At 32.7% G+C, this 24591-nt stretch overlaps 3 protein-coding genes across 4 annotated transcripts in view; 2 read left to right on the forward strand and 1 right to left on the reverse strand.

Moving 5' to 3' along the window:
* Positions 1–82: 82 nt before the first annotated feature.
* Positions 83–11904, forward strand: LOC132702412 (structural maintenance of chromosomes protein 4). Of its 2 annotated transcripts, XM_060671013.1 has the most exons (21): positions 83–186; positions 240–511; positions 569–760; positions 814–990; positions 1081–1185; positions 1243–1430; positions 1484–1624; positions 2897–3086; positions 3140–3322; positions 3374–3736; positions 4314–4516; positions 5068–5252; positions 5353–5588; positions 5653–5806; positions 7106–7265; positions 8420–8598; positions 8653–8792; positions 8843–9007; positions 9062–9309; positions 11026–11209; positions 11266–11904. In XM_060671013.1, exons 2-21 carry the CDS (start codon positions 266–268, stop codon positions 11785–11787), a joined length of 4161 nt encoding a protein of 1386 aa, XP_060526996.1. In that variant the 5' UTR covers positions 83–186; positions 240–265; the 3' UTR covers positions 11788–11904. The 2 variants fall into 2 exon arrangements, with proteins under 2 accessions (XP_060526996.1, XP_060526989.1); XM_060671006.1 differs by having other exon boundaries at positions 152–511.
* Positions 11905–11974: 70 nt separating this feature from the next.
* On the reverse strand, positions 11975–15291 carry LOC132702428 (protein farnesyltransferase subunit beta). Its single transcript, XM_060671023.1, has 9 exons — positions 15124–15291; positions 14892–15035; positions 14729–14841; positions 14399–14524; positions 14142–14312; positions 13514–13643; positions 12601–12730; positions 12338–12546; positions 11975–12205 (listed from the first exon to the last, which is right to left on the reverse strand). Exons 1-9 carry the CDS (start codon positions 15214–15216, stop codon positions 12095–12097), a joined length of 1227 nt encoding a protein of 408 aa, XP_060527006.1. The 5' UTR covers positions 15217–15291; the 3' UTR covers positions 11975–12094.
* A 413-nt stretch (positions 15292–15704) lies between these two features.
* Positions 15705–24591, forward strand: part of LOC132708087 (unc-112-related protein-like) — a 33634-nt gene continuing 24747 nt past the window's right edge. Inside the window, exon 1 of the mRNA XM_060680196.1 lies at positions 15705–16041. Within this exon, the coding sequence (XP_060536179.1) occupies positions 15900–16041 (142 nt within the window). The 5' untranslated portion in view covers positions 15705–15899. The remainder of the gene's footprint in view (positions 16042–24591) is intronic.

The following is a 24591-nucleotide window of genomic DNA, read 5'->3' on the forward strand; positions in this document are numbered from 1 at the left end:
ATGATCCGTACAACTATTTATGGAAGAAAAGCTTGAAGAAGAATTCTGTGTTCTTGTAAACTGATCCTCGACGGAAGTCGGCAATGGGCGAATGATCCTGGCAAACGTGCCTAACAATTTTTTTGTGAAACGCATTAATGAATTTTATTTTAAAGTGCAAAGGAAGAAAGAAGAGGATTCTGTAGTGTAAACGGTTAAATTAAAATATTTGGTTACAATAAAAAGATTTTGAGTTTTAGGCAAATATTAAATATTTCACTGCAAAATGAATACTAGCAGAAGAAAAGACGCAGACAATGACCAAGTGAATGAATCTGATAATTTAGACTCAGATGATGAACTTAATTTTTCCGATGAGGACGGGCTGAATGTAGATGGGATTTATATACCTGCACCTTTAAAACCTACTCTTTCTTTCGACCCAACCGGTCCACGGTTGTTGATAACAAAAATTACCAATAATTTCTTTAAAAGTTATGCCAACGAACAAATTTTAGGACCATTTCATAAGGTTAAAAGATATTTTGGCTTTATGCAAGGGTTAATCTAGCTGAATGCCACTTTTCAGTGTTTTAATGCCATAGTGGGACCTAATGGTAGCGGCAAAAGCAACGTGATAGATTCATTATTATTTGTGTTTGGTTATCGTGCTACAAAAATTCGGTGCAAGAAAATTAGTGTCTTACTACATAATTCAGAGAATTATAGAAATGTTCAGTCATGTACAGTAGCAATCCATTTTGCTCTTGTTATTGATAAGGTATGGTGGATGGCATCTGGATATTGTTTAACATTTTAATAGTTTTTATGTAGGAAGGGGACAAATATGATGTAGTTCCAGGAAGTGAATTTGTGGTGTCCAGAACAGCTAATAAAGACAATACATCATTTTACTTATTAAATGGAAAACGAGTTCAATTTAAGGAGGTGGCAATCCTGTTAAAAAAACATGGGATAGATTTAGATCACAATAGATTCTTAATCTTACAGGTAATTACTTATATTAAGAAAACTATAATAGCTGGACCAGATTAGTTATTTTAACTGGAAATAAAAGTTACATTTTATTTGTTACGAAAGGGAGAAGTTGAGCAAATATCTATGATGAAATGTAAAGCAGATAAAGAGGGAGAGTCTGGAATGTTGGAATATTTAGAAGACATAATAGGGACTTCCAGATATAAGGTAATTTATTTCATTTTCACATGCATGTTTGTACCTGTACATCTTTTGTGCTTGTAGAAGGCACTTGCTCAGGTCAATGAAAGAGTTGAAATACTAGGGGACCGAAGAACAGAAAAATTAAATAGACTAAAGTTAGTTGAAAATGAAATGGAAAAACTTCGCAGTCCAATGGAAGAAGCTGTTGGATTTTTGAAAATTGAAAATACAGTTGCCAACTGTAAAAATTTTTTGTTTCAAAAAAATATGTATGTTATTTTATGAATTTAATGGGGTTTTTTAAATGTGATTGTCTTTTTAGTTTTGAGCTAAATGAAAAGGTTGAAGCACAGCAAATGTCTATGAATGATGTCTTGGAGGAACAAAAAAATTATACAGAAAAGTTAGAAAAGCTTTCCAATTTACAAAATGAGAAACAACAAATAATGGATAATATGGCAAGGTAATGTAAATCAGAAAGTTTTTTTTAATAATAAATGACTCAATGTTCCCGAATAATTAAAATATTAACAGCATAAAAGCAATCTATACCTACATGGTTTTATGGGTATTTTTAAAGAGTAAATGTCCGGCTTCACAAGAGTATAGAGTGGCTCTCTGACTTTAGGCATGCGGTGAAAATGCTTTTCCTATCAATTCAAATTGAAATTGAAAATTAAAATTTTCATAAATGTCATTAAAATGACTAGTAATGACTTCTATTTTAAGGTGTATGCTGATGATTTTAAAATCTATAGAATTCTTAATGATCCCTTAGACTGGCAATCAGAGAGCAGATATATAGGTTTTTGGTTGGTCCATTGAGAATAAATTTAAAGTTGAAAGTTTGGAGTTTGGTTGGCGAACAATTGGCAACTATATTAAGTTTGGAAAAAGTTCAAAGGAAAGACAAGTTTTTAATTTTCCTGAAACTTAAATTCTTTCTAGAACAAAACAGAATTAAGATGTAACTAATGCAGTGTCCAATGAAAATATAGGATATCTCATAGGTGTCCCATCACTAACTCCCTTGTTTTACCTGGTATTTGATTAGTTATTATTTCATGATAGGTTCCTTCAGGTATCCCTATAGTAAATCCCAAAAATGTTTAAGATGTAACATTATTTTGAATACTATAGATATTGTGTTGTACTTGAAAAAATGAAGATTTTGAGCGTTGAAAATGATTTAATTGGCTGGAAAATGTTGTTCACCTTATAATATCAGTTTCAAAAGAATGATTCTTGTATTTCCATTTACCATACAGGTGATTGTTACAAGTCGAAAGTGATAAAAGTAATCTTTCAAAATTTAAAAAATAATCAAGATATCAGCCGTTCAGAATCAGTTACTTCAGTTAGTTAGTTACTAATATTACGTGGATAATTGGGGCACCTACTTCCAACTTTAAAATTGAAAAACGAGACTTAATACTGTTTGCCTCTTTGGTCCAGAATTTACAGAATATAAGTAAAATTATCTTTTTTCTTAAAATGCACTTCATATATTAGGAATGATGCGAATTTTAGTGTCATCAAAATCATACAATTTCAAGCGATAAATTGTAGAAAATATTCACTCATAAACCTAAAATTCTAACCATTTCTTCTGGTTATATAAGCTTAACGTGTGGTAGACAGAAATTTTAAAAAAGCATAATCAAATAAATGCGACATATTAATTAAATAATTAATTAATTAGTTAAAGTGATTTCTATTGAATTTTTTCATTAAGGGTTTGTGATACTTTAAAGAAGAAAAAGGATGCGTTCTCTGTGGAATTTAATCAAGTAGAAAAAAGGGATGTTCAATTGCAGGAAGATGGGACTAATAAAAGCAAAAAACGCAAACAAACAAAGGAGCTTATAATTCAAGAGAAAAACAAGCTACTTCAATTGGAAGCTGTACCCGAACAAAATGGAAAAGTATTGTTTGTTTGTTTCTATTATTTGTCTTTCCAATGTAATTACGATTTTAGAAAATTAAAGAAGTGGAAAAAAATATGATGCAAGCCATTGAAAATATGAAAGAATTGGAAGAAGAAAAGGATGATCTGTTGAAACAATTCCAGATTGAAACAAAGTGTCTTCAAGAGCAGAAGGAAGAAATGCAAAAGGAATTTGCAGTTTTAAAAGAAGTGGTTGATAAAACGAAATCTGCTGTTAGTATTTATTTTGCTTGTTACTTATGTAAAAATCGTTTTCTTTTGTAGTTCAATTTAGCAGAAACGGAATTGAAGGTTTATATTAACAGTGAAGAAAATGAGAAATCTAAATTAGATAGTTTAAAAACCCTTTATGAAACATCTCAGTCCACCATTCGAGAAAGAAGCCAGGAAATAGCAACTCTTAAAACTAAAATTCCTAAAACCGAAAATTCCTTAAAAGAGGCAACTGAAGAACTGCATCTAATAAAGCAAGAGGAAGCCAAATTGGTGCAGGAAATAAGGTCAAATAGAATGTCTTTGGAGGAAGGAAGGAGTTCAATGCAGGCATCTCGATCTAGCGGAAGAGTTTTAGATTCCTTAATGCAAGCAAAAAGAGATGGAAAGTGTCCAGGACTCTTTGGAAGATTGGTGAGTTTTTTTACTTGAAATTATTTATTTGGATAATGTTAATATTAATCACTATAAATATTATTACTTATTAGCGGTCAAAAATTATACAATATATGTTTTTGGGTATTTTAGTTTTCGTTCGAAAATTTGTTATTTGAAAATCTTAACACTTAAAACACCTCTTATGAGGTTACAAAAGATTCGGCAGTTCAGTGTTTTTGAGCTGCTAACAGATTTATAACGCTGATAATAGGAAGTTCTAATCAATGAATAAATTTATTCATTGAGAGTTAAATTATTTTGTTTGAACATTTTTTAAAATTATTTTGAGTTTTAAAAGAAACTTCCACAGAATACAATTTATACAATACAAATACAAATTACGTCGAATCTTGATGCATCGAACTTGCTGACGCTTCGCCAATCATTCTAAAACAGTTCAGTTAAGTTCCATTCATTTGCAATCGACGTCGGAGGAAGAGTTTCTCAGTTTTGTGTTTTATGCGTTTTTCTTATAAAATTTGGCGTTTAATTTTGTCAAAATTTTATATATGTATTCGGTGCCCGGGTAAGTATAATTTTTTTAAATTTTTAGGGGGATTTAGGGGCTATTGATCAAAAGTATGATGTGGCAGTATCAACAGCTTGTGGAGCGCTAGACAACATCGTTGTAGATACTGCAGATTGCGCTCAGTGGTGCATTGAATTTTTAAAGAAACATGACATTGGTCGTGCAGTTTTCATTGCTTTAGATAAACAAGAACACTTAAGACAACAAGCTAATACCCCAATACAAACGTAAGTGTTTTTTTCCAATGTGGATATGTTGAATGTTAAAATCTGTGGAATTTTTTTCTATTGAATTTTTAAATCGTGGCCTTCATCCTCATTTTGAAAATTTGTTGGTTTCAAAATCTAAACCAATTTTTTGCAGTTTTTTTTTGGTTACCCATAGTGATCTCAGAACCCGGAAATTCATATTGCTGCTTCTATATATGTTTGGGATATGTTTCCCGTTTTCTAAAACGCGATCAGTAACTAGGCGTGTAACTTTTGGGAGACAAGTTAGGACACTCTAGTTTCATATACCATTTATCGAGAAAAAATAGTTTTTAAATAACAAACAATATGTCTAAAAAATATGGCTACTTTCATGCTGCCGAATGTGACATTTTCTAACATTTTCGCTTGTTTCGCCGTTTCTTAAATTAGATTTATTCCTGTGAACTTGTACAATTATTCCATCCGCAACTTCAAAAAAGGGAAGTCTGGGAAACATTGAGTTTCTCACAGGGTCATCGTTGCTATCAAGCTAAAAAACTGGATATTGTTTTGTACTTTCGTTTTAGTCCCGAAAATGTCCACCGCCTTTTTGATTTAATAAAAGTATCAGACGAACGAGTAAGGACAGCTTTTTATTATGGTCTGAGAGACACTTTAGTTGCAAACGATCTTGATCAAGCTTCCAGAATAGCGTACGGAGCTAGAAGGTACCGTGTTGTCACCCTCAAAGGTGATCTTATTGAAACTACAGGTTAGTTAATCAAGTACTATTCCAAACTGACGTTTTAGTAGTGTTTTTCAGTGTTTATACACCACATTAAAATTAGATGCATAAACTAACATTTTCTTAGGAACAATGAGTGGCGGAGGCAAGAGAATGATGAGAGGAAAAATGGGTCAATCTGTAGCAGTGTCGAACATTGACCCACGCGATTTGGACAGATTAGCTGCAAATGTGCAGCAAATGGAGAACCATGTTAGGGAACTACGGCAACAGCAAGTAGATCTGGAGACGCAAATAAATACGTGGCAAATTGAGTTGAAGCAAATGAAAATTAATCTTGGAAAATTTACTCAAGAATTGGAGGTGTGTACTGGTTGCGGATAAATTAATTTATAAACTGTGCATTATATTTGTTTCTTTCAAATAGAGTCTGAAACAGCAAGAACCAAATCTGGCAAGGCAACTAAAGAACCAAGAAGCCAATGCAAATGCTAATAAAGTGGACGCCGCTCAAGTAGAGAAGCTAACACAGCTTGTGAAGTTGAAGAAGCAAGAGTACGATACAGCTACAGAAACTGCAGGTTAGTGGTTGCAAAACCAAATGATGATAATCTACAGTTTTCTTTCAAGAGTATAATTGATTCCATTCTACCAGTCTTGTCAATGTTTTTCTACAGTCAACGAGCAATCTCGAGCTCATCTTTACAGATCTATAAGCCTGGCAGCCTGTCCCTGCAAACATAGATGTGATGTCAGAGTATCCTCTATTGACGTCCTTGTGAGCTCATACCAATATTGCATAGATCTTTGCCTGGAATATACTGGGATAGATCCTCAGAGGCACAGATATCTGTGCTCTGGGTGTTGCGATTTATTCGGTCGCTCTTTCGCGATGCCTCCGAAGTTTTACGGGCACGCGAAGACGCGAGTATATGTCTTGGGGGGGGGGGAGCTCCGCAAAACTGAAGAACCAGGTGCCGAGCTATGTCGCGCTAAGGAAACGACATCCTCTTATGCCTGAAGATCCGCAAGTTCATGTTGTTGGTTTTGAAATAAAAAAAATCTCCAAGAAAAGTTTGGCTAAAAAGTAGGCAGAACAGTTGGCCCACAAATAGGTTATGCACACGTCAAATAGCTTCAACGACTTCCAGAGGGTGGGGGTGGGGGTTGTAAGAAGTTATGCCAAAAGTAAAAAGGGATTGCTCCTTTAATGATTCAACTAAAAAAATTAAATAAAATTTGAAATTCTGGGAATTGGGAATGGGACCACTGCCGCACCCACAATCTGAGACGAGTTCTAAAACAGAAAAAGCACTCCCTGCTTCTGTATTTGTTTTTGTTCGTGTACATGACTATCCATGAGGCACAAGAATATTTTCTCCATCACAGTCATCCTTTATAGGGTTTCTCGTTCTGTACGGTGTTTGAGAGAGTAAGGTGGTCTCAATTCTATTTCCTTAAAGAGGACATGTTTAGAGCAATATTGATACTTCCAAATAAGTAGAAACTCTTAAACTCTTTTATTCTAAATAGTTACCAAAAGTTGAAAAATGTTATATTCAAAAAAATTAAACAAATTGTTTCTACATTTAATAAGATAGATACTGTAGCTTTTTGCATAAAATAAGATTTTTTTAAACAGTAGATGGAAATTTGCACAAAAAAATGCAATGCAGTTTTAAATTTCTCAACCAAATTATTTTAGAATTGCAGACATTTTAAATAGAAAAGCACACTGAACTCAGAGAGAAATGTTAACTGCCGTGCGTGCTGAAACAAGTGAGATTTAACCTTTAAAGTTTTGTTTTTTTGGGGAAAAATCGAGAAAAAATATCATATTCAAATAAATTACATTAAAATTTGGTTTTGTTTCATGGTAGGTGCTTTCCAAGTGAAAGTTGACAAAATATCCGGAGAAATTAAAGATAAAAGTAAAGGCAAAATTCAAGTTGAAAAGGATATTAAGGAATGCGCTAAAACCATTGAGGGTTGCAAATCGAACATTACTAAGCTGAAAGTTGCAGTAAAAACCGCAGAAAGGTAAATATACGACAAAAAAAACGGGCTACATAAAACTGACCTCAAGTTGGCTTTCTCGTGAATTTGATAATATTCATATTAATATTTACAAATCTTCTGGATTCTTCCTGCGTCGGTTGTTGATAAATCAAATTGCTAATCTTTCGTCATTCATGATGTTGAAGAAGCCAAGAGGATGATTGGCAGAAGATTTAAAAATAGTATTACAAGTAGCCTGTGGAAGTTTTTTGAAAAATTAACAGGCTCGTTTGATTTTAATTATTTCTTTAAATTGTCGACTGGTTTCCCAGTAACAGGATGCAACTAGGAGACGAAGTTTTTTGCCCAAAAATTCGAAAGTTCTGTAGATTGCAGCAACGGTGGAATCACATTGGAGCATGATCTTTTTTGAGCGTTTTGAAAGCTCCGCCCACACCATCACACAACCCCCATCATGATTGCGCTTTGGGGAGAATTTGATCTGCAAGAACTTGTTACAAACCTTTTTGATGAAGTAATTTGGGTACGACCAGGACACACTAGATATTAGCCTTAATTTTTAAACTTTATTAATTAAATCTTTATGTTATTTTTTAAGATCTCTATTAAACTTTGAAACAGTTTAACTCTGTTGTAACTGGCTTCGATGGCTCAGTAAAGCGAAAAAAAAAAAGAACTCAATTATACAAAAATTTAAGTAAAGAGAAAACGCTCCTCTCAGTCCCTTATCTTGATGGTCTTCGGGTGAAACGGGGCGAGCGTTCCCTTCTTGTTCAGTTACTTGTTTCTCAAGGTAAAAAATAACTGGATAACGGTACTAACACCTATATCGATCGGCGTACGACTTCACACCTTCTGTAGTTCGCGAATTTTTGTTCCCGCGTACTTTAGACTAATTTATAAGTTTACAGAGTGTGAAAAATTTTAAAGAAAAAATAGGCAAATAAAATATACACTTTGGACGACACACACATAGACAAGATCATGCTTCAATGTGATTTAAGTTTATGCTCAAATTCCAATCTGAATAAAAATTTGTGATGTAGCATCGTTACAAAAGAATCAATTCACAATTTAAAAAATGATGAAGAACTTTGAAATTGGAGTTAATTTTTAATGGCCGATTTTTTTTGCCGGCGAATGTGGTTAAAATTAATAATTGTTGCATTCGTTAGAAATTATGCAATGACAAAAGACAATATTGCTCGTATGGAACAAGAACTTGAAGATTTAGAAAAGAGTTTAATACAAATGAAAGAAGAAAGAGCTGAATTGGAAGAACAGGGGCAAAAATTATTGATGGCCGAGAAAGAAATTACAAAAGAATTAGAGGATAAAAAGAAAGACTACATAGGTAAGTGATTGTAAATTTTATACTAATGAATTGAAATTATATTTTATTTTATAGAAATTCACAAAGAAGTAGATGATATCAAGAAAAAAGAGAACACTCTAAAATCTGAAAAAATTGATATTGATGAAAAATTGAAAATACATCGGAAAAAACTTGATGATTATAATACTAGTATCAAGGCGTGGCAGGCGAAAGTAAAAAATATTTTTGATATTTAAATGTTTTACTATTCTTTATCTTTCAGTTGGGTACTTTACAACTTCACGACATTCCAAATGAGACGGTACCAGAATTAGAAGAATTTAATCCTGAAACAATTAAAGAGAAAAATGCAGAAGACATAGAAAAGGAATTGCAGGCTGCAGAAAATCACTTAAAGACAGTTAAGCCAAATCTTAATGCTATTGAGGTGGGAATGTTATATGCGGAATGTAATTTATCAACATTTGCTTTATGCATGTAGGAATATAAGAAAAAACGGGAAGCGTATCTGGATCGGACGAAAGAACTACAACAAGTCACAAACAAAAGAACAGAAATGAAAAATTTGTATGACAAATTGAGGTCTCAGAGGAAGGAGGAATTCATGAATGGATATAATATTATCAGGTTGAAGTTAAAGGAGATGTATCAAATGATTACTTTAGGAGGCGATGCTGAATTTGAAATGGTAGACACTTATGATCCTTTTACGGAAGGAATACAATTTAAGTAAGTAATTTTTTTAAATTTTAAATGAACTTTTTGGTGTTTTATGTAATGACTACACTGAACAAGAATATCTTGTTTTTACATTTTTTAGTAATTAAACATCTTGTTTTTCCATTTCTTAGTAACTGAAAATCCCAGTAACAACTAAGTTAACAAACTAGTAACTGACATCAACAGTATTAAATTATGCAAGGGTAGATCTTAAAAAGAATATTAATAAATATTTAGGATTTTTACCAACAGAGTTTGTTAAAGATTTACGGGGTTACTTTATTACGTATTATTAAAATCCTATTATAGCTTTTTGAAGATTATTGTTGACAACTTCGTAAAATCCTAAGTTTAATTATAAGTTGACCTTTGTAAACCTATTGAGTGGAAATTTGGATGACTTAGAATACACAGCGTTTTGGATTTTTTTCGATAACTAACTAACTTGATAACAAACTCTAAGTCCTATCCCACACATGGCGGAATTTCCGAGCGGAAAAGTACTCTTCCGCTTGAACTAACCCACATAGCCGGCGGAATAGATTCCGCTTCCGCCTTTGTCAGTTTCTCTTCTTCCTAGAAGCAAAAACTAGTCCATCACCTTACAGTTAAGGAATGCAAGTTTTAACGTAAATATGTGTTCTTCTCCGTCTTCTTCAAGTAACTATTAGTTCCAAACATTGACGATTATCCTGGCTATAACGAATTTGTTTATGGCTGCTCTGAACAATTTAGTGTTTGTTTTGGAAAACCATGTTCTTAATTCTTGAACCCAGGTCTTTCTTGTCATAGATTTTCCATGGAGAATATCCCTAAGAAGATGGTATTTGTTTTCGTTTCGCATTATATAGCCCTGGAGCTTTTTTTCTTTTTATAGTTTTTCTCACCCCCTTCCTTTGCTCATTCTTTCCAGTACCGATTCGTAAGACATTCTCGAGATCCTCAGAATTTTCCTATATAGCCACATTTTAAACCTTGAAGTCTCTGTAAGAGAGTGTCGAGAAATCGTAACATCGAAGGATTTTAATCTTTATGGCCAAATTGTTTTGACATTTTGATAAAGTTTGTATTGATTTTTTTTTATTCAGCATTTAATCTGTTGAGGGTGGTGATTTATTGTCGTTCCCAAATAAGTGACACTTCGACACTTTCTACGAGATTCTTTATTTATAATCATGAACTTGGTTTTGCTTATGTTCATTTTTAGACCACATCGTTCACTGGCATCGTAAACATAAAACGTCAACACTTGGAAGTTCCTGCATGCAGCGGAAAACTTTTTTCCGTCGGAATAATTTCGTCCTCTCCAATTTGGGCGTTTCTTTATTTTATCTACTGTACTGATGTGCACTAACGGATCCCATGCGGACTCCACCCACGGAAATTCCGCCGTATCTGGGATAGGACTAAGGTTTCAAAAACGCTAACAGCTGATATAAGAAGGAAATTATTTTTGTAACTATCTGTAACTGCGGGGCTGGTAAATCCCTCAAAAATCTTTTGATTTCGTTAAAAAAAATTAATGCAGTTTACTTCGAAATGAGAAAGTTTTATACAGGCAGGTTTTCGTGATGATTTCCATGATAAAGGTGTTAATTTAGTGATGTTTTGCCATAATACCATACCATGCATTTAATGAATAGTATTTTAGATGGCTTCACTGATATAAAGTGCGTGAAGTTGGATCACATAATGTGAATAAATGAGTTTCAATTTGTGTTTCAGTGTAAGACCACCTAGAAAAACTTGGAAGAAAATATCAAACTTATCTGGTGGCGAAAAGACTTTGTCATCTTTGGCACTGGTTTTTGCATTGCATTATTATAAGCCTTCGCCTCTTTATGTAATGGATGAAATAGATGCCGCTTTGGATTTTAAGAATGTCTCAATAGTTGGAAATTACATCAAGGTAAATACTTTTGCGTCCATTTTTATTTGATAATTACGTTTTTTCCTTTTTTTCAGGCGAGAACAAAAAATGCACAATTTATAATTATTTCACTTCGGTCAAATATGTTTGAATTATGTGACAATCTCATAGGTATTTATAAAACCTACAACACTACAAAAACTGTATGCATTAATCCTCGACTGTATGAAAATAAGAATTCGACTGAGGGTGTCCAACAAAATGCAGCAATTGATGATGACGCAGTTGACGTGAATATGCAAGGTAATCTAAACTCGGCCCGACCTACTGAGATGACAGAGTCAAATTTGTCGCCACGGGGTGATAAAACTAAGACTCCTACACCCGTGGAGAGAAATACAGCACTGGATGAAGATCTGATGTTCACCACACATCTACACGAGAACCAAAGTACAACACCACCTCAGCGTGACGAGAGTAATACAGCGACAACTCCTGATTCATTCATCGCACAAACACCAGAAGATTCTATTTCAAGTCCAAGTAATAGTACAATTAAAAATCTTTTTGTATCGCCAACGCAGGAGCGTACTCCTCAAACCCAGTCCTTCCAGTGAAATCCAATTTTTAATTGAAATTGAATAATTTTATATATACATTTTTTAATTGAAATTAAACTTTTTTATAATCATGTTTACGTTTTAAAAATTTCAAGATCCATTATTTTTTTTATCACCTGCAAGTCATCCTGTATGTTAAAATTTAAAAAAAGGTATTGATTGTAAACAAATTCAAATGGGTCCATCCAATACTCTAGTTTATTTATTTAAACTCAAAACCAAAGTATTCCCGAAAGTTTGTAAAATTTCCATTTAGGAAAAGTACAAAATGTTTAACGAAATAGGTGGAGGCAAATAGTTGATGTCACGTTGAACCGTAACTGCTAAATGACTGGAATTTTTCCAAGCTATGGAAATACAACAACGACTTTCGTACTAAGTCTGGTCTGATGTTATATAAAGGGTGCGTCTTAGCCTAAAATAAGAAACTCCAGTAAACGGAAATAATTGCTAGTTGCAGGAAGAAATGTAAACAGCAATATTCAATTAACATTATTTGTACTTCTGGAGTACTTTTGGAAATTACTAAAAGATTCACTACAATTACCAATTCGTTTTTATATGTTCCAAGAACATGCTTTTCTTCCAAAAAATGCTGGGCCACTGATAATCCACTTATTGTATAGCAAGTGTGATACACATCTCGAGGTTTACCTGGTTTATCTACCATTCCACCTTGCGCATGCTGGCAACATATTAATATGTATTCTTGGAGCGCTCTTTCATCAAAAAGATGATCATGCGGAGCTAAATCATCTACAATCATTAAAAAATTGTCCCATTTTCTAATTAAATTTCATATTAATTTACCTTTGGCTAACAAGGTATAGAGCAAAGGAAACCCTCCGCCTTGCCAAAAGGAATAACAACTGTCAACTAACTTATTTGTTCGTCCTTGAAAGCCACCTTCTACTCTCATTTGTTTTTGTACAATCCACCTCTGGAATAATATTCAGTTATTCATTTAGTTCACAAGGGAATTGACCGTTAAAACTTTAAATTTGTTAATAATTTTGACCTTTCTATTATTAAAAAACTAGCAGTATGGCGTCTTCTGCGTATTCTGACGTATCAAATAAAATAAACTTTCATTTTAGAACATAGAACTTTTTTACTTATTTTTATCTGCTGAATATGGTATGAAAGTTTCACTTTTATAATTCGGACCGGACCACCCTGTACGCTTTAATATTATTTACCCCATATTTTAAAAATTGAAAAAGAATTTCTCTAAAGAAAAAATACTGTAGGAGCTGATCGAGCATTCAATATAAGCATCACGTCCTATTCCTTAACTTAATTGCCTAATAAAGATTTCTTTGAGCCTCCACAAATTAGACGAAGTGGAATCGGGACTGCGGAATGGAGGCTCTGTGTCTGTGTACAGACAAGCAATGCCGCCATATTGCTTTTAGAGATATAGCCGATGTCTATACCGATAATACAAAAACTTATGAATAACTATAAAAAATAATCGAGATCGATTAGACATGCGCATGCGCGAGATTTAACCAACGATGGCCATAAATTCAGGTAAGTGAAATGTAGAGCGCATCAATCTTTACTGTAGTTGGGTCACTATATTATCTAATAGCTATATGCAATCCCGAATCTAACAAATTTAAAATTTTGATGGTAGTAAAGTAGAACTGAGCTAGTGTAAAATACACCTAATTAGTATATAAGTTTGTTAAATTGTCACCATTTTAATTACATCATTTACCATTAAAGCTTGGTTGTCGCACAAGTGACCCTTATTTAAAATAACTAAAGCTGCTAATCCACAAAATGCATACCCTCCATGAGCTTCTAACCCAGGACACCCAGAAAAACCACCCTCATAGGTTTGGCAACTACAACAAAAATATTTTAATGTACAAAAATTTATCATACAAAGGGGCCAAGATAGACATAAACTGCAGATAACACGCAAATTTGGAATATATACTTTATATATTGCTTGTTATAATGGGCCTCTTACATGCCTTATATTTGTAAATACCATTTACATAGTATAATAAAAAAACAGTACATATTTAAAAAATCAAATCCCTATAAATAATTTAAAAGGAGACCTCAAAGAAGGTCAGATATACATTTTCTAATTGAGCTATTGAAAAATACTGCTAGAGAGACCACATTCTATCTGAGTAATTTTATCTCATCATCATTGTTGATGCTGATTTTGCAGAATCATTTGCAACCACAACATTCTTATTTTGTCATTCTAAGGTACATAGACATATATGTAAGTAAGCTATAAATATGTATCGATTTGTTTATGCAAGGAGCCCATTCTTCACGTGTTATAGTTTAAATTATAAAATAATTATACTGAATGAATGATAAACCTTATTATCCATTCTGCTGTATCTCGTACAAGTTCAGTAGTTAAAATTCCAGTTAAACTTGCAACAGATAAGGCACAGTAAACACCTCTTATATCAACCTCCCCTCCATTGTGCATTGCAAAAGACCCATCTGATTGCTTTACACTCATTAAAAATGCATAAAGTTTTTGCCTAAAAAAAGACAATGTAATTTACTTTCTTCAGGGAAATTTTCTGGCAAAAAATGACAATTCTCAATTAAACTATAACAAACCAACCTGTCAATGATCCTGTATGCCTCATGTGTTCCTACTATCACTAGTGCACAAACTGCTGCATAAGTTGGTGCCAAATGTGCATATTGTCCTGGTCCACCTCCAAACCCACCATCTGGACTTTGACATCTACATAATGCAATACTTAAATTAAATTTTCTATTTTTATCATTATTAATTGTCAGTTAAGGAATAAAAATTCAGAGTTTAATTAAAGAAATGTATAAGAGTGAAAATTAATATTAAAATCATAGAAGACACCATTAATTAAAGCTGTTGTGTAATAAAGGAGTCCATTGAAAAATATTAAATTGTTCCTTTATCAATACCTACTTTCTCAAAAATTGGGCGATCATGGATTTTGTAACATCGTCAACACGAACACCCATTAGAGATAAGGGATGTAAAATCCAGTAACACAGCCATGGTCGACTAGCGTCTAGACTCTAAAATACCAAATACATTAGCAGTTGCGAATACATCAGATATTAGGTACCTCATATGCTGATGGAAGACGCGATAAACAATCCAATAAAAAAAATTTGTGGAGTTCTTTATGAAGTTCTGGGGCATTGGATTTAAGTAACAACCGTGAGTGAAGGTCTTCAAATTTCTTGTACACTGTCATTTCAACGTGAACCTAATAAAATTGTTTTATTATTCCCTTCACCAATACGTGCAGTCTAAGAGGGATTTTCTAACAAAAATTCACCAAAATAAATAACAACCTGATCTTCGGTGCTTTTAGTACGATCGCTATTTGCAAATCTTAAATTACGTCTAATATCATCAAGTCTTCTAAGATTCAGAATTTTTTCCATTATTAAAATTCCTAAATTTAAGTCTTTAAAATAACCAAAAAGTATACAAATCAAAACAAATAACGATCATTAACCATAAACATTGCTGTTCTGTGACGATCGCTCCATAGCATAAATAACGAAGTATAATCCATATGTAAATACAAATAAATATAAATTAAAATCAAAAAAATCTTTCTCTTAGGGGATGGGTAGAAACAAACTGTAATTTTTAGGTAATAATACACTTTTACTTAATATTTTTATATTTTAAAGATTAAAGTTGGTGAATACTTTTAAGTTTTATATCTTAGGTGCAGCTGGATAAAGAAATTAACTGGTATTCTTTTGCATTGCGCCTCGAGCAATATTTAGTAAGTTTTAAAAGTTTCTTTAAATGTTCCAATGATGTCGCTACGTGAGACCATTAGCTAGGCAATTACATATTCACCATGTACTGATACATACTCCCCACTATAAAATTCTTTTTATTTCTTATCCCCCTCCTGAGTGACGAATCTGGCACGGGGTCGCTCGGCTTATTTTTTTATATTGTGTTTACGGGTTTTGACGGGAGAGACGGTGGCACCTGATCAAATATATTTACGTAGTTATTTTTATAAAGTGTTAAAATGTGCCTCTTCGTGACTTTAATTCAGTGAAAGAAACACTTTGTGAGAAATTAAGTGCTTTAAAAAATCAACATGATTGCCAATGGGCACGTAGTAGGTGACGGGTCGTGGGATCTCAGAGTTTTTGTTACTGATCTGCAGACAGAAAGACAAATTCGTGTTAAGGGAGATGTCCATATTGGCGGAGTGATGTTAAGGCTGGTAGAAGATTTAGGTTAGTTAACGTTACAGTAGATTTTATTGACAATTCTCGGCATAATCAAAACACACTTTCCATTAACTATTATAAATAAACTTCGGATCTCGTTTCGCACTGCATACTATTTTTTTATTATTTTACCAAAATACCGTTAATACCTCATGAATGTCAAGTACAACCTCAAATGGAAATGTAAAGTGATCTAAGTGGGCGTTAATTATTGTTTTGGCATCTATTATTGGCGGAGTTCGTGACGTGAATGCAGAGACCAAATGTATATTTATTTTGCGAAGTTTAACAAAAATATCCAAAAATGTTAATTGATAGTTAAGCTTAGTTTCGTCGTTAAATAAAAACATCTGATACTTTATATAAGTAGGTGTGCGGCAACAACTCCCTAAAATGGAAAATGTTGTAGTCGATGGTCTGTTTATTATGGGGTGACGCCTAATCTCAGAACATTGTAAAAATATAAAAAAAACTTAAAGGCATGAGTTGTTTGGATCCACTTACACTTTTAAAATATTGTATAGCTACACCCACAGGATGTTTGTATTTTGATGGACAAATATATTTTGAATTTTATGTCAACAGTGACGTTGTTGGTTGGTCTAAATATCGAAGTCTTGATATGTTTACATTAAATAAATACGCTCTATTAACCCAACGCAAAAGATGTTTTATTACAAATTTTGCGTTTTACCTACGTATCGAAGCATGTCTGAAAAATATCATTTTAATAGTCTATGCACGTAACATTGGAAAAGCAAGCTTTCAAAAATAATTTAAAGGGCCCTGAGCAAGATCCATTTAAAGTTAAAACCTGGCATTCTTTTTTTTAAACATTCGCGCAAAGATGTGTGTGGGTAGCCTTTAATTAGATGTTGCACGGTACCGTAGAAGCATGCAGGTTTTAATTGGGTCGGTATTGTTAATTTTGCATCGAGCCCCTGCCTTTTGTGAATTATATTTGGTACATTACTTTATCCATATGCGAGAGACAAGCATAAACAGTAATAGCCCGCGCGTTAGCCCTAGTAGTTATTAACTAACTCTGATGTTGATCTGTAGCTCTTTTAGGAGGCATTTTTCCCCATGTAGTTTTTTAATATTTTTGGGGGCAGTATGCCATTCCGAAGTTTTCCAATAAACGCCTGGGGCAAACACAATTTTTCTATTTTTTAAATATATGTCGTGCATTCAATAAAATGCGCTATTTTACTTCATATTTTAATCCACTCGTTCTTGATGTAGTCGAAAAATTTCAAAATTTAATGTCGAAGGGATCGCACCTACGGCATTTACACATTATACGACCACTTTTTGCTCAAATTTTATAACTTCTTGTCAAGGAATAAATCGGAACTTGAACAACTTCCATATCATTTTCATGTAGCTTTTTTGGTTGGGTGTGGCATTTATACTGCATGCGTGGAATGTGATTCGTTCCTGGACTACTTTATATTAATAATAACTACTATAACGTTTTTGGGACACATGCAAATTGTCCTTGAATTTCTCTTAATACTTCTACTGCCGTAATTCACTTTTTGCCTTAAGGTTTTCAGATGGTTTTAAAATTTGTAATGGATGACAATTTACAGTTCGTTGTTGGGTGCAATAACTCGGAAAGGTTAAAAGGAAATGTGCTGGAAAAACCAAGATGCTTTTCGCAAAAAAGTTTTGTTTTTACTTTTGTAACATTTTAATTAATTGATAATTTTTATGAAGCTACTTACATCGAGAGCAATCTTATCGCAATCTTATCGAAATTAAAATTTGCTTAGGTTTACTGAAAAGTCGATTTTAAGTAACTCTAAGTACTTTTGACAAAATTCAGTTAATTTTTAAAAATTTGAAAATAAATAGGTTTTCGAACTTCCCGATAAACAAAAAATGGTGGATTTTTTTTTATTTCGAAAGTGACTGTGTACAAATAAAATCAACTTTGATATCTCAGAAGTAGAATCTCAAAATGAAATGGTATACTTCCATTAATTTAAAAGCAATAATATAATATAGATATGTGTGTATGTATACAGGGTAGATTGCTGTTGCGGGATTCTTTTATATATTTTATATAGAAAAATAGTTTGAATAAAATTGCTGTATGCAGTGAAAATTGTTACCATTATACAAAATATCCCGTAAGACTCTCGCAGCACTTAACTTCGTCATTTTAAATGGATCACTCTCGGTATTACGTCAATTCTGAATTTCTGACAAAAAATTATAACTGGATTCTTCAGGCTTCCCTATACGCAATCCCAATAGCGTTCTAGAAATCTTGATTATTTTAAGTTTGTAAAGACTGCCTTTTAACCCGTTTTCGGTAAAGTAAATTAAACGCATTGTCAACACGTCACTACAGTATTCTTTTAAAACTAGGAAAAACTTCGAGGTTTAATTGATTTTTATTAGAAAATATGAAATAATAAGAGAACCATTGAAAATAGGTATGAGGAAAGGCACAGCCTTATTGTTGAGTAAATAATTCATTGTTAAAAAGGTATATATTGCCAATGAAGGGTTAAAATTGAAAAAAAAATATTAATCCACTTACCATCAATTCTCCTCCTAATTATATATTGCCCACTCGTCTCAGATTGTAAGGACCCTGTAGAAAGACTAGACTGAAACCTATTTTTTTTTTCTCTGGAAAATCAAAATAAATATTTCTCACAATCTAGTAAATAAATTTATTATTATTATATTAGACTATAATAATTAACATGAATATGTATATATACAACTGTAATGTAAATGGTTTAGCCAAAACATATTAATTAAAACTAACTAACAAATTATGTAATCCCTGATGCTTTTAAAACGCAAAATCAGAAATATGTGACAAAACGGCTTTATTACAAAATTTAGGAAAACTATGACTTTTATCGCAGGGCATGCCGCCACAAGAACTGCAATGTAAGTTGCTAGTCCAGATTAAAGCAGTTATTTTCATTGAAATCGTATTAAAAGTAAACTCAAGAAACCTACATTGATGCTTTTCTAAAATTGATAATTGGATTCTCAGGTCGGGATTTTTACATACAGGATGGTTTACAATCCAAGCTTTACTCCAATCTAAGATTTGAGGATTCCTTGTAATGCATTGCCAATTAATGAAAAAAATATTTACCCTTACTGAATTCTGAAATCCGGGTTCTTTTGCTAGTTTTTACTCTGGCCCCTCTTGCTGGTCCCTTCCGTCTTCTTGCGATGATTGAATTTTGTGTACCAGACCGAAATATACCCGCTTGAATAATTCCGTGGGCTTTTTGGTGAAGAATTCTCAAATGGTGGTTTAGGACCCGCAATTGTGCACGCAACAGATTTGATTTAATGTCGTTGCTGACATTTTTTTATCTCTTTTAATATGAGTCAGTAACTCATCTCTAGATAGCTCTCAATTTCATTTGTTGATTGATGATTGTTGATTTGTTAAAATTTTGTGGCGTTAGCCAAGTCTTGCAATTGCGCATTGGTCTAATCCAACTGGTTTGAGAAATATAAATTCATGGGTTTGGCAATGGCACCTACTAAATACGCGATGTAAATTTTTTTTGCAAGCACCAATTTCTGAATTCACTTTTGGTGGTTAAAGTCCCTCTACACTGCTGGTCTAAACTTGGCGCATTTCCTTTCTGTAATGACATCATTTTTGGTTATTTTTGTTTATTCTCTGTCAGCTGACAGAGACAAAACATTTTTGAAAAAAAATCACTGTGGTTTATAACAGTCAACGCCGGTTTTGGTAATGTATCTTTGATTGTATCATTAATTTGTTGTGCTCTTTATAAATTTTTGCAAGATGTCGCTAAGATATAATCAGCAATCATAGCTAATAGTTTTGATCAACTAAAAAAGGATGAAATCTATAATGGAACCCTTCCGCAAATTGACAGTGTAATTGAACGAGCTTCAAATGCAACATAACTTAGCCATACAGCAATCATAAATATGGGTTTAGATTAGCGATCATTGTTAAAATATAAATAATATACGAAATACTTTATTTAAAACTAGCGGAACATCATTCCAGAAAGGTAATACCTCATCATAGTAATTAGTCAGTTATTTAATTTATTGGGCTATGTAAAATTGTCTGCGTAAACATGAAATAAATGAGCTAAAGATTGCTAAAAAATCTGATGTTGGAATTCAGGAATAAATTCATATTTAATTATAACTCACGTTTATAATCATTTGATTATGTAAAATTCAAAAACCAAAAACAGTAACTCGTCTATGAACTAACTCTCTTTCGTTTTGGTACGGTCAAAAATTGTTTCTTTTAAACGTAATTTCTGTTAGGATACAATGATTATTTACGCAAAAACGAGACTCGGTATGGCCGAAATGCTGACTCAGTAAAAAAAAGTTTCTTTTCTGTGAACGTCGTAGCTTAGCAGCGTCGCGTTGCAACTTCAGGATCGTTAAAATTTGGGACGAGGCTGTGAGTATAATTTCTGGCAGAAATCCATAAATGAAATAATGACCACTGTTTTAATTGCAAGCAGTAATTTCGTACAAACAACTTTTGCATTCAAAATTTTTGTTTATTTATGGAGATATCAAAAAGCGCCGCACTGACCTTTATATACCGGGCGTCCCAGTAAGGGCAACGAAGTACGGCACTACGGAAACAGGGCATGTCGCATACGAGAGATGGCTGCCATCTTGACCAATCAATACGCTGTTTCTGTGTCACACTGCCCCCCCCCCCCCCTAATTAAATACTACGTGCTATAAGCTACAATTAAAATGTAGTGGACTATTCTGTAAGTAAAGTGTTAAGTGTTAAGTTTCTCACAGAAATTTTACGTACCGTTCGTATGAACTTTACTGATTTTTACAGTTTTTATATTAATATCTTGCCAAGACCAATTGTAAACAAAACAAAATTGAAGATTAGGACCAGCTTTTTCTTGCTGATACAATCTTAAAAATTTAATCTTATTATACTTGGATGATTTTTCTTCCAATTACAGTCTTTTTCTTTAAATACACTACTTAATGGTCAATTGTAAAAGTTAAATAAACAACATAACGTTTTAAAATTGTGTTTATTCCGTTGTTTATACAATACAATAAAACAACTCTTTCTGTCTAATGTACACAGTTAAGTTAAAAAGAGACAACAATAGCAGAACCGATCGGAACGATAAACGAATAGGTTTAATGGCAACTAGTAAATATTTTTTTTGAATGGTACGAAATTTAGTAATACGATAATTTGATATTATTTTTAATTTGTTAAATTGCGATTTTTTCGTGACGGTTGTAGAAAAAGTATAGTATGCAACACGTTTGGTAAACTCTTTATCTAACTCGGTTATTAAGCCACTTGCTGTTTATCGCACTTATTGCATAATATACTTTATCTCACTCGTTTATAAAGCGCTCGCTCCGCTCGTCCTAATAAACTCGTGACTCAAATGCCGTTTACCCCACTTGTTGCCTAATATACTAATTACAGCCTCGCTTACATATTTGAATGGAACCAAAATTACCAAAATAATCTTCGCGATATTAATAGCGTAGCAGTATGTAGATTTGGTTATAGTTAAGAAAACTGATCGAAAGTAAATATGCATATCGTCAATAGAGATTGGAACACTTTAAGTAACACGAATGGCGTAATGTAATATAAAACGCCCACCGTTAAATTTATAAGAAAAACTGTGGGCGATTATTGAACGTATTTAACAGGGTGGGCGACCAAATAGAATGCGACCCCGATAAAAAATAAAAAGTATTATTTGTGGTGGGATGTGTAAATATAAACCTTGCTTTCGATATTAGCATTCGCAAAATGCTTATTGCAAACCCGATACTTGATTTTTTGAATAAAAAAATTATTTTTCGTCATATTGGAAAAAGTACAGATTAGTCCAAATGGTTTTCCGGTCTTAGTTTCTTGCCTATTATTTTTGTATTTGAAAGTTCTGGGAATTTATATTTTCTATCGGAAGTTATTAACAAAAAATAAGCGCGATATTTAAGTTATTTTAAAGATTAAGATTACCTTTTTTCTAGTTGTTAATACTTTACGTAGCCTAGCGGAAACGGGTATAATCCCGAGTATTGTTGAGAAAAATAACGTGAGAAAGTTCGACAGTTATTAAAATCTGGCTTAGATAACCCTTCTATATATATTTTACACTAAAAGAAACCAAAGTACCGCATACATTTCTATTTATACAAGTTTTTTCTCTGAGCTATTGATTTTACGCAAAAAATTTCATTTTCCTTCAGCACTTGGATGCTTATCCTACCTACTTACCAGTCGTCCGTACTGAGTGGCAACTGGGTCAGTTTTTTATAATATTTTTCAACAGATCTAAAATGTTGCTGTGCTGGATTGTTGAAATAATTTGTTATAATCAACGCGGCATCTTGGTTATGTCAAATCCTTGTCGATGTACCAGCTTTTTTTTATTATGCATTTTTGAACGGAATCCGTAATACTTTAATTTAGACACATTTTTAGCGCAATTATAAAAAAACCGTTTTTTTTTTTCGCACATTTGCCACTATATTTGTTATCGAATCAAATACATCCAACCAAAATAATGTTAATAATAATAAACTACCATAGAATTAAATAATGTTAATCACAAAAATTATCAACTAAAATTGAAAAAAAAAATGGAAACAAAAGACAAGCGTATAACCAATTATTCATCTTCATGATGGTGATAGGTAAAAAAATGTTGAACGTTTTCGTGCCTACTTATCAGCTATCTAATATCTCAAGCGGAATTTCATGAAGTCATCACCGGAAATATTGTGAAACTTATGTTTACCGAAATCGAACGGGCAAATATAATTTCGTCATTGCGATCGAAACTTCCAAATTTTCAGCGATCATTTTTTTAAAAATCATCACGGTACATTTGGTTAGTTTTTAATTTTACCCAGGTTTAACCTTGAACATACTAATTAAAATTGTTGTTAAAACGGTGTAAACCAAATGCCCGGAAGAATCCGTAAGCAGAATACGAAGCAGTTTTGGCTGGTTGAATTCTCAAAAATAATCATTTTAGCTTGAATTTTACTTTAATTGTTCGTATTTTGTTGTCCATTGTTATCGTACCGTGAGTTCAATTTATCTTGATATCATTTTAATTGGCTATAACTTTTTTGTTTTTAGAGATATCCAGGTAAACAAAAAAACAAAACGTAAGGTTAGTAGCCAAGTTTTGTTAAAACTGACGCATAAAACAGAACACTATCAATTTTCTGACATATAAGCCTTTATATTTTAGTCCACTCGTTTTTGACAAATCGGTCAAAAAAATAGGAAATTTGTATATAGTTTCAAAGAGTGCTGTGACTGAATGCAACAACAATAATTATTAACAAATTAAAGTAGAACAGAAACACCAAAAATGACAAGACACGCTAAAAAAAATTCCTAAACTATTCCACATTTCGAATACACCCTAATTGTATGATGTTTTGCATTTAGTAACGTTTCCGGATTGTTTCTTAACCGAAAAGCACCTAACTTAACTAACCAAACTAAAGTAGTTAATAACGGTATTAATACAAAATAATATTCAAATAAGGAAAGTAGGCAAAATGTTTATATTTTTTGTAATGCACTGGCATTAGTCGAGAGCGTGCGAATAGATTTTCAATTCCTGGTTTTATGGATGTACATAACTTTTTTTGCGATTGCAAAAGCACCAAATATGTACATGTAAACTCCAGTTTAAACGATACCAACTAACTCCTAAAAATGGAAAGTCGTATGTCACTTGTCGTGCTTTTGCAGCTTGTCGTGTCGTCTCCCATTACACCATTGGCTATTTCGTGTTACTTAAAATACATCGTTGCCAATTTTAAAGAGGTTGCCAACACTTTTTGCAAGAAAGGTGTGTTTTCTTCATTATTTGCAGACCGTCTGGCAACATCGCCTCCAATACGGTTTTGCTTTGTTTAAGTAGAAGCGGTTCAGGGTCGATTTCATTATCTAAATGGAAAACGACACCAAACATGACCTTGCCCACGTCAACGAACCCTTTTCTTTTACTTTCTCGCCCTTTTTGGGCAATCCCGTTTGAACATAGAGAGACGCTTGTGAGGCCAAAGTTTTCAAGATTTTTTTCTATGAATTTTAATTTGATAAATATTGAGCTAGTTTCGATGGATTCAATGTTTGTGTTTTACAACGTTATCATTGTTCGTTAAATTTTACTTACAAAAGTATCTTGTATCTTTAGTCGTCAGTATCTTAAAAAGCCGTCATGAACAAGATTCCGTCCTTAGTTTTGCAAATTGCCAACCTTAAAGCACAATATAAAATGAAAAGAAATTAGAAAATCTAATCAAGATATTGATAGATCAGATGGCTATATTCCAACAAATGAAAAATAATATTGATAATACAACGTTTATAATTCTTAAGAAAAAAATGAAATATAGTAAGTAATGTTAACCTAAACATAAATAACATTCGTAAATATTTGTCGTTTAGTTGTGTATTAAGTGAGTATATGATTTCGATTACATATTTGTAAGTGTAGAAATTATAACTCTCATGGAACGAAAAAATTG

The sequence above is a fragment of the Cylas formicarius genome, unplaced genomic scaffold (genome assembly GCF_029955315.1).
Source record: "Cylas formicarius isolate icCylForm1 unplaced genomic scaffold, icCylForm1.1 PGA_scaffold_10__41_contigs__length_53128322, whole genome shotgun sequence".
Classification (NCBI taxonomy): domain Eukaryota; kingdom Metazoa; phylum Arthropoda; class Insecta; order Coleoptera; family Brentidae; genus Cylas; species Cylas formicarius.